Source organism: Herpailurus yagouaroundi, unplaced genomic scaffold (genome assembly GCF_014898765.1).
Source record: "Herpailurus yagouaroundi ecotype Mexico unplaced genomic scaffold, PumYag 205, whole genome shotgun sequence".
NCBI lineage: Eukaryota > Metazoa > Chordata > Mammalia > Carnivora > Felidae > Herpailurus > Herpailurus yagouaroundi.
In genome coordinates this window covers 13,577,350-13,587,805 of record NW_024412436.1, presented here as the reverse complement: position 1 = coordinate 13,587,805, position 10,456 = coordinate 13,577,350, and the positions used below count along the sequence as shown (strand labels likewise).

The 10,456-nt window shown below is 48.4% G+C and overlaps 1 protein-coding gene across 1 annotated transcript; it reads left to right on the top strand.

The window, feature by feature from the left end:
* Positions 1-705: 705 nt before the first annotated feature.
* On the top strand, positions 706-7,567 carry H3-3A (H3.3 histone A). The gene is made up of 3 exons (XM_040451906.1): positions 706-878; positions 2,116-2,269; positions 6,912-7,567. Exons 1-3 carry the CDS (start codon positions 751-753, stop codon positions 7,038-7,040), a joined length of 411 nt encoding a protein of 136 aa, XP_040307840.1. The 5' UTR covers positions 706-750; the 3' UTR covers positions 7,041-7,567.
* Positions 7,568-10,456: the final 2,889 nt, after the last annotated feature.

The following is a 10,456-nucleotide window of genomic DNA, read 5'->3' as shown; positions in this document are numbered from 1 at the left end:
CTGGGGGCCGCGGCGGGGGCGCGGGGGGCCGGGCCCAAAAGTTTCCGCGGGCCGGCGCGGGCGGCGATCACAGCCCGGCTGCGGGGCGCTCGGCTGCGGCGGAGCCCACGACGGCCGGCCGCGGGACCGGGCTTTGTGGAGAGCCGGCCGCCGGGCGCCGCTGTCCCCTCCCGCGTCCCCGGGCGCCGTGTTGTCAACACGCTGTGGAAACGCGACCCCAGGCGTGTTTTCAGAGCTTCGCCCGGGTCGGTCCGCGGCCGGGCGCCCGGCGGTGGGGGGCGCGGGGCCGGGGGGGGGGGGGAACCGGAGGCTTTTTGCCGAAATTTGATTCGACCTTTCTGTGTTTTGTGGCTTCGTTCTTTGGACTTGTTTGCGGGTCGGATGTTTGCAGACGTTTCTGATTTCTACTTTAATTAAAGAGAGGGAGGCCGAGGCCGTTAGGGGGGTCTTTTTGTTTTGCCGTCGGTCTTTTGAGGGATGGTCGGCGTTAGAGGTCCCGATTTCCGAGTCCCACAGTTTGTTTCGAGAAGTCCTGTCTGGGTGGCAGGCGTGATCTGCACCCTGGCGAATTATATAACATGACGGACATTGTTGGGGTTTTTTTTTGTTTTGTTTTGTTTTGTGCTGGGCCTAATTTCCAGCCTGGCGGGGGCGGGGGCCGGCAGTGGCAGGAAAACTTGAACGTCTGTGGGGTCGTGTGTATGATTTTTGTTTTTGATGCTGGCAGGTAAGTGAGGAGGTCTCAGTACCATGGCTCGTACAAAGCAGACTGCCCGCAAATCGACCGGGGGTAAAGCACCGAGGAAGCAACTGGCTACAAAAGCCGCTCGCAAGAGTGCGCCCTCTACTGGAGGGGTGAAGAAACCTCATCGTTACAGGTATTTTTTTTTTTTTTTTTTTTTTAAAGAGGAAATAGTGGGATAGAGTCCGTCTACGGAAGCAGCAGTTGTAAAATATGAAAAGATGTATAACCAGCAGACTTTTTGATCTAGGGAAACCGATGTTTTTCCTCTTTTGAATATTTGCTAATACTTTAAAAACGTATGCGCGTGTGTGTCCCAAAACATAGTGTTGGGTTTTGTCGGAATGTTTTATTTCATTTGAAGCTGCCCAGAGCCCAAAGGAGACCTACTGAATCACCGATGATGTTAATGAGATAGGTTCTCGTTTTATTTAGTTGTTATGTTAGTAACGTGTGTTCTTAAAATAATAAAGTGCTTTTTAAGTACATATGTGAGGATGGACACTCGTTTTTGGCAAAATAATACATTTTGATACCAATTCTATTTTAATAATACTCAAGGTGGGGTGTTTTGTTTGAGTAAAGTTCTCCTTCATTTACTTCAATTGGTGTGTTTCCTTGTTAGCAGTCTGGTGTTGAGCTGCCCTCAGCAGTGTTGTTAAGGGCATCCGCCGTTAGAGGGCAGAAGCTGTCTGTACTTAGCCTCTGCAAATGATTTTATAGTTACTCTAAAATAAAAGCTCATAGAGTGGAAGAAATAAGTCAGACTTGAGGTACGTTTTTGTTGACACTTGGTAAAAAAAAAAAAAGATGCACGAACACTCTGCCCTTTGGAAGGCACACCACGCCATCAGGAGTATCCAGACTTCATCATTCCTGACGGATGAGCCGTAGTCAAAGTAAACGTGTTCTGGGAAATGGGCCTTGAATATACCTGAGTGTGTTTTTAAATGAAGCCCATTGAGTGGTGTTGGTGTGTCTTTTAGAAGAAGCAAAGCTAGTAATACCAAATTGACAAGAGTCTGAATGTTGACTTTTTATTAGTGGCCTCACACCCTCCCAAGTAATGATACGCTATTGACGCCCCAGGTTAAGACGAAGAAAGTGAATGGGACTCGGATAAATGCCCTGCTCAGAATCTCCTTTCATGTTACGCTTTTTGCTTTCAAGGAATTGTTCTGTTACTCTCGACAGCTTTGAATATTCAGATCATAAACTGATGAGGGAAATTTTATACCCAAGCTAAAAAACAGAAAACGGGTGGTTTATTTTTTGGAAAATGACTGGATTTGTTAAAGCTAACCGCTTATCCTCGTATGTTTTTGTGTATGTCCGATAACCATTTGTTTAATGTTGTTTTGTTTTGTGTTAAGGCCTGGTACCGTGGCACTCCGCGAAATTAGACGTTACCAGAAGTCCACTGAACTTCTGATCCGCAAACTTCCTTTCCAGCGTCTGGTGCGAGAAATTGCTCAGGACTTCAAAACAGACCTGCGCTTCCAGAGCGCGGCTATCGGTGCTTTGCAGGTAAAGTGGCGGGTGGGGACGGCTCTGAGAGTCGGCCGTCCTGCTGTGTACCAAGAACAGTTCTAAATCTTTCCACGTGCTTTGATCGGCACGGCCCGTAAGGTGGGCCATACCTTTGCTTCACCGTTGAGATGTCAGAAGGGTTAGGTTGCTCAAGGTCATACACACCGAAAATGCGACTTGAACCCATTTGGGTGACAGTCCTCATTTGAACCCATCTGGCTCCGAACGGTATACCGTTTGTTCCGGTATACCGTTTTTCAGTTTTTTAAACATTGCGTTGAGAACGGTGTCTCTAGGAAAAAAGAACCCTCTTGTTCGGTCATGGGTGCTGCGGGACATTCCAGAGATGTGGGACCAAGGTCTGTGTTGGTCATCAGCTTTAAGCAGTGATCGCTGGAAAAGGCATGGAGAGTTGGTGTCTTTCTGGATGTGCAGAGGCCACGCGAGAGGGGAGCGCGGTGTCGGTGGGGAGGCTGTGCACTGAGCTGAAGGAAGCACCCAGCTAGCTGGCATGGGCTTGGCCGTAGGGAGAAAAGGTGTGCTTCGAGATCACACCGTACGTGTTAAGGGGCAGGGATGTCAGGACTTGGAGTTGGCCAAAGAGGATTATGGATCTCCGCTTAAATGGGAAGCACATTGAATTTAATCTCCACACCAGGTGTCAGAACTCTGAGAAGTACGGTCTTAGAGGTAACGGTTACATATCCATAATATTTGTGTCTTGTGCCAGCATTAAAACTTGAAATGCCCACAGGTAACATGCTTGATTAGGGGTGAGAATATAATTAATACCAATCACTAACGTGTAACCTGTTTTATATTGTGTTTGGCATGTTTTAGATCGGTGTATCTCAGACTACTGCCTCCATGAGAGCAGGGGTTTGGAAGTGACTAAAAGTGCGGATTTCTAGGCACCACAGACGTGAATCAGAATCTCTGGGGGTGCGGGGACCACAGTCCACATACACTCCATTGGAGGATTGTGAGGCTGCTGTTGCTGTGGCAAGCTTTGGCTTTACATGTGAGGGAGATTTGATAGGTGGGTTCTATGCTGAAGTGCGATTGGTTGAGCTGTTTCTATGGTTAGTCTGAACTGGGTTTGATTGGTGGATTCCAGGAGTAGGCATCCATTAAATTCTCAATGAATTGAAATTACTGAAATTTTAAACTACTAAAATCTTCTAGAGCTGGTACTTAAAACTCTTTTTTCTGTTTTAATCGTTGTTTACCGTAAGGTCTCCTTTCGTCTATCCCTACAGTTGCAAGTCACGTTTTGCCCGCTGTATTTTCCAAGATTGTCAAGCATTTGATACAAAGCTGCTAGTTTTGGTTCCTAGTCCCAGTTAGCCGGGACTGTGCTTAAAGAACCCATTATACTGGTTCTTAACACGTGTTCGTGTTAAACGGTCGGTCCGTGGTAGAGCCTTGTAAATGGAGATTACTAAGCAATCTGGGCAAAACACTGTTGTCTTTCCAGTTCACGTGTAAACTTCATGGTCACTGGCACGAAGGTGTGTGGTTTAGGTTAGCAAGTGTTCCTGTATCGGTTTTGAGCACAAGGTTTCCTTCTGCTGCCTGTACTCCAGCAGTTAGATGGCTCTTGTTTGGAAAGAGTAATCTTTGTTACCAGTTTTTTTGTGCACGTGTTTGCTTTCTGTACCCACGCACTTCAGTTCTCTTAAAGACGTGGATGGAGAACTTGCTGGTGGGAATAACAGAAGAGAGCAGTTGAAATAAAAGTCAAAAAGTCACTTTATTTTTGGTTTAGAATCACACAGCTGTCAAGTTTCCTAATAGAACTAAATGAGACGGGGAGGTGGTGCGGGGGGGTGAGGGGTAAAGAAATTAGTCTGGGTTTGCCATACGATACTCAGGAACGGACGGACTTAAAATCTAACCTTTGTCTTTAATGTCTGAGAATTTGGACTTGAGGTATCTTCGTGTTAAAAACGTAGATATTGGTGTTTCGAAATGGTGGGAGAATCAGACATTGAATATAGTCAACGCGTTGTAAATTAACATTTCCTTCTAGTTGTAAGATATTTTTTCTTTTGCCATTATCTGAAAATTGGCTTGTTGGGCTATAAATTTATGTGGCAGTCTTTCATTCCCATTAGAGCCTTCCCGTTGAGAAGGTTTTAGGATCTGTGTAATAGAATTAGAAATATATGGGTCATGGTCAAATCCCCCGTGGGTATAGAATACTCTCCCAGGAGCGCCTGGGTGGCGCAGTCGGTTAAGCGTCCGACTTCAGCCAGGTCACGATCTCGCGGTCCGTGAGTTCGAGCCCCGCGTGGGGCTCTGGGCTGATGGCTCAGAGCCTGGAGCCTGTTTCCGATTCTGTGCCTCCCTCTCTCTCTGCCCCTCCCCCGTTCATGCTCTGTCTCTCTCTGTCCCAAAAATAAATAAAAAACGTTGAAAAAAAAAAAAATTTAGAATACTCTCCCAGAGCCGACCAGACATAACCCTATAAAACCAGTAGCCGGGCTCCAAGACAGAAGTGAGAATGGCCACGTGCCATTCGGAGCCGTACCAGGGAGCCCATGGATCATTCTGCTCTTAAATGGTCTCAGAACCACGGGACCTGTTGGCTTGTCCATCTAGCAGCTCACAGTGCTACGTTTTGCAGAAGCATTCTGGATGGGCGTGAGGCTGGGTGAAACAAAATCGAACGGGTGTCTTGCCTGAGGAACGTCAGTCCTATCTGATGCATGTGGTGAGCCCATCGGAGCCCACACTATGCCTTGGTCTCCACACCTCTCAGCCATTCCTTTAGAATATTGTAAGAATGAATCCCCGGCTGGTAAGGGCTTTTGCCTTCATTACATCCTTTGGAATGTTTGCATGGAAAAGATGTAAACTTACTTGGGGTTAGATTTAAAAAGCAAACATTTGTTGAACATCTACTCCAAGGCAAGGCGTCGTGAGTAGAAAACAAGACTCTATTATAAAGTTACATACGTAAGAGGGTGGCTCTGGCTCTGCTGTACGAGGCCAGAGAAGCAGCAGGGAGTCTGGAGGAAGGAGTTAAAGGCTTTGTGCCCTCGGGAGCTGGGAGTGGAAGCGCTTGCTTCCTCCTGCTCGGAAAGTCTGAGCTAGGCCTTAGTGGGTAGATAAAACCTGACTCTCAAATGCAGCAGGAGGCTCCTGGGGGGCCCAATCAGCTAATTAGCTCAGGTCATGATCCCGCGGTTCCTGAGTTCGAGCCCCACATCCATTAGTATAGAGATTCCTTGGGATTCTTTGTCTGTCTGTCTGTCTCTCTCTCTCTCTCTCTCTCTCAAAACTAAATAAACATTAAGAAAAAACACAGCAGAACATTGTAGGGGTTGTAAAATTTAGATGAAACAAATTTTCATAGAAGAGAGACATAAGGCAAAAAAGTTGAAGATATGTAAATGTGAAGGGCGTACTTCTTCATATGATGATAATGTGAACCAGTTGAATTAATTGTTGCTCCGTTGATGCTTGGGAAAGCAAGTCTCCGTAGTTTTATTGCAAAATCACAAGCGAATCTGCCTATTCCTGTCTACATCTTTTGTGTTATGTAGCATAAGTGGCTGAAATTGCTCAAGTGTCAGGTGGCATCATTTTTAGCTTTATTGTTACCTAAGGGTTCCAAAATGGAAGATATTTTTTTTATTAGGACAAAAACAGCAACTACAGGAATCTTGGTTTTTCTGAGTATCTTGATCAGAGAAGTAACTTTTCTACAGAGAAGGCGACAAGGCCAGACAGCCCCGTCTAATGCTCCTGAGCCACTAAAACAGCTGGGCGGGTGACCGGACTGGCAAAACGGTTTCTGCCTCTCGGAATGAGGAAGCAAATGTGACTTCGGCTAAAGGACTCTTTAGCTTTTCAGACAGCTGTAAGGTCTACTAACCTGACTTGCCAAGTGTCCGTGAACAGTTCCCACAGCTGGCGGTTTCTGAGTGGTGATAGAGAGAGGGGGGTGCCTTCAAAGACTCCTCGAGTGTAATGAGAAAAACTGGAGGGATCCATATTAATACGAGAGGGGAGAAGGTCACTGCGGGTTGGGGAGCACAGAGGAAGGTGCGCTTGGAGGGGGCACATCTAGGCAAAACAGGTCCAAGAATGTAAACAACACCAGCGTGTTGTGTTCTGGGACCCGTGGGCCCCATGTGCTAGAACGGAGGTGGAAAAGAAAAGGTTGATGGGGACCATGTGATGGAAGCCAGTTGTCCGCTGTGTTGGATTATTGGCAAGCAAAGGTTCAGGCAGATACTCCGGGGCGAGCGGGATTCGGGATGAGGAGGACGCTGGCGAGGAGACAGGATTAGAGTCTAAGCTGGAGTTCCTGGATTCAATGGGATTCACCGAAGACGTTTCGGTGGATAAGAGATCGTGTGTTAACAGGAGAAAAATCGAAGCTTAGTAATGGAATCGTTTGACTCTTGTGTGATTTGCTGAAGATTTCCAAGCTCGAGCCTTCCGCTTTTCCTAAACTGCCTTTCAGCCTGTCCCCCAGGTTTTAAAACGTACCCGTTTGGTGAACAGGTCAGCGTCTTCTGGAGCGGCTTTTCAGAGGTCCGAAAACCTCATCATCTGAACCGGTACAGACTTCCCCGTGGCGGGTGCTAATAACGCCATTGATGCCTTTTTCTTTGCTCCTTTGCAGGAGGCAAGCGAGGCCTACCTGGTGGGCCTCTTCGAAGACACCAACCTGTGTGCTATCCATGCCAAACGTGTAACAATTATGCCAAAAGACATCCAGCTAGCGCGCCGCATACGTGGAGAGCGTGCTTAAGAATCCACTCTGATGGAAAACGTTTCATTCTTTAAAAAAAAAAAAAAAAAAATTTTCTCTTCTTCCTGTTATTGGTAGTTCTGAACGTTAGATATTTTTTTTCCATGGGGTCAAAAGGTACCGAAGTATATGATTGCAAATGGAAAAATCGGGGACAGAAATCAGGTATTGGCAGTTTTTCCATTTTCATTCGTGTGTGAATTTTTAATATAAATGCGGGGACATAAAGCATTAATGCAAGTCAAAATGTTTCAGTGAACACGTTTCAGCAGTTCAACTTTATAACAATTATAAATAAACCTGTTAAATTTTTCTGGACAATGCCAGCATTTGGATTTTTTTAAAACGAGTAAATTTCTTATTGACGGCAACTAAATGGTGTTTGTAGCATTTTTATCATACGGTAGATTCCATCCATTCACTATACTTTTCTAACTGAGTTGTCCTACATGCAAGTACATGTTTTTAATGTTGTCTGTCTTCTGTGCTGTTCCTGTAAGTTTGCTATTAAAATACATTAAACTGTACCTGCTTTTGGTCTTTATTCTCACCCCGGCCCGTGTAGTTCAGTCACTTGAACCTTTAAGAGTCATTTTAGTGCCAAGCGGTTTGTCACCTCCCGTCTGAGACGAGACCGTTGAGAGACGGAGAAAGGATACGTTCTGTGTGGAAAGGAAGCTGGAGCTGTTGGTTTTCCTCCTGGTTTAAAATTTGCAGAGAGTAAATCTGTTCGTGAAAACCAGATCTTGACCCTTCGGATACGTGGTGCTCCAAACGGGCGAGGCCCCACCCACCCGGCGGAAGCACATGGAAACGGGGAAACCTTCCTGAGGCCTGTCCGTTGACAGACCTGCGCCGTTGAACTTGAACTTTGCTCGGCACGTGTAACGGTAAGTGTGGCTCCGCAGCGAGGGCCCCGGAGGCGCGTCCACCCCGAGGTGACCGGTCAGGCCCCGAGATTTGTTTCCCGGCGCGGTTTCCCTCGGGGAGGGGAGCGCGCGTTGTGCGGCCGGGAACGCGGCCCTGGTGGACGCGCTGATTCTAACGCCGCAGCGCGTGGAACTGCTCTCGAGTCCGGCGGAACTAGGTCACCGACGGGCCGAGAACAGTCCGGGAGAACGTTGGGCTGCTGCGCCGCTCGTTCACGGGCTCTTTCTTAACTTCATTTTCATTTTTATTTTTTATGTTGATTTATGTTTGACGGAGCATGAGCGGGGGAGGGGCAGAGAGGGAGACACATTTCAGAGCCTGCTTCCAGTTTGTTGACGTGGGGTCATAGTTTTGTGTTTGTTCTTAAGTAAACTCTGCTCCACGTGGGGCTTGGACCCTGAGGTCCGGAGTCCCACGCGCCACCGACCGAGCCGGCCCGGCCGCCCCCTAAGAGCCAATTTTTAATGAGCTTCCCCAGGCCGGTTTTGGCAGGCGCGCACGATAGGCCCTCGCCACGTGTTCGTGGAACCGGACGGGAGAGCGGGCGTCTCCGATGGGGGAGGAGAGGCCGCGCTTTGAGCCGAGTCCCGTAGGGTTTGTACTAAACTGTGCTTTACAAAGCTTTAGCTTTGCCAACTAAAAAGCCTGTTTCTGCCTTTCGCATGAAGCGGTCACGGTACCCGTTAACCCATCTTGTTGAGGGAGGAGTCCTTAACTGCTGCGGTCCGGGCACGAACATACAGTAAGTCGCAGGTTACAAAACGGGGCGGTTAGAAGCCGCCCGGGACCGCATAGATGAGGCTGGCGCTCCGCGCACGCTGTGATGGGCTCGTCCCGGTATTCCACGGTCTGTCAACATCTGATGTGTTCTATTCCGAGGAGGCGGGGAATTCATTCCTACTTACAAAGGAAGCGATAACTTCGGGAGGATTATTCTTCGTTACCGGTGTGTACGACTCACACAGTTTTAGTTCGGGGCCGTTACTGGACTCGCGTCTGTGAGTGACCTGCTGGCCCCTTGGTCCCTGGGTTCATGTTCAGTAACAGGCTAGTAATCCTCTCCCCTGCTACGCTTTGGAATCCTTACCTGACAACGCCACCCTGGAAAAGTGCCCAATCGGATTTGCCCCCAAAGTGACGTGGGGGGGCGGGGGGGGGGGGGGTGCTGCGGCTCAACTCCGTACGCCTGGTTAAGCTCAGTCTTCCACGTCTTCAACAAGCTGACCCACTTTGGAAGACCAAAGTAACTTGGCCAAAACAGCCAGTTAGCGCCCCTTAGGCTTCCAGAAAATATTCCTAAAGTCTTACAGAAGAAAAACCCGACATTACAGGGTAAGATACAAATTTAGGTTCGGTAGGTCTTGGGAAATCAGGGGAATACTTGAACTGGGAGAACTTTGGGGCAGGAATTTGGAGACCGTTCTCTTAAGCAAGTGGAGCGAATGTCACCTGGCTGATAGACTTGGGTGAGCGGGTGCCCGAAAGTGCCCAAGTTGTTTCCCCTCTGATCTGCACAGTCTAAAATCCGAGAGGAAATAAATTCCAGTTTGCAGGCTTGACCCTATCAAGGATCTGCTAGATGCTGAGGATGTAAAAGCATAAACGCCCCCAACTCAACAGCCGGGACGGGGTCACTCTTCTCTACCGATGTCCTACATGAAGAAGCTTGTCCGAGGTCACAGTTCACCCAGACAGGATTTGGTCTCCGTTGACTCCATCCAGGGCCTCGCCCTCCCACTGCCATGCTCTGAGCGTTGTCATTTTTGCTGGGAGTGACAGACGTTAGGGAAAGTCTGACAGTGGGAACAAGTCAGGAAAAAGGACAAAACTGGGAAGGAGGGGGACAGATGATAGAAATCACAGGAAAACCCTCTGCCTTTTTTGCCACCTGTTCCGTCTCCAGCAGTCCCCTAAATTCCTCCCTCTCACTCACCTCCGTAAATCCCATTGACTCCAAAAAGGCATCCGAGCCTTTGCAGTGACACTCCTGCCCCCTACTCCAAGCTGCCACCTTCCACCCGGACCACGGCAACACCTTATATCTGCACCCCCACCCCCACCCCTGGCCCTTCACACAGCCTTCGGAGAAATGCTGCTAAAGCCAATCATTTCAGGACGTCCCTAACTTAAATAAATACCGAATGGTCAGGGCGCCTGGAGGGCTCTGTCGGCTGAGCATCCGACTCTTGATTTCAGCTCAGGTCATGATCTCACGGTTTGTGGGTTCAAGCCCCACGGCGGGCTCTGCACTGACAGTGTAGAGCCTGCTTGGGATTCTCCCCCGCCCCGTTCCTCCCCCCTCCCCCTTGTGCTCTCTCTCTCAAAATAAACTTAATTTTTTTTTATTTTATTTTGAGAGAGAGAGAAAGCACGAGTGGGGAAAGGACAGAGAGGGAGACAGACTCCAAAGCAGGCTCCAGGCTCCGAGCTGTCAGCACAGAGCCAGATGTGGGGCTTGAACTCAGGAGTTGTGAGATCATGACCTG

What these genes read in the sequence shown, in the direction of transcription:
- H3-3A (XM_040451906.1), top strand. Translation starts at nt 751, where the DNA reads ATGGCTCGTACAAAGCAGACTGCCCGCAAATCGACCGGGGGTAAAGCA. An exon ending in AAGAAACCTCATCGTTACAG is followed by an intron (nt 879 to 2,115) that starts GTATTTTTTTTT and finishes TTTTGTGTTAAG; the next exon opens with GCCTGGTACCGTGGCACTCC. An exon ending in CGGCTATCGGTGCTTTGCAG is followed by an intron (nt 2,270 to 6,911) that starts GTAAAGTGGCGG and finishes GCTCCTTTGCAG; the next exon opens with GAGGCAAGCGAGGCCTACCT.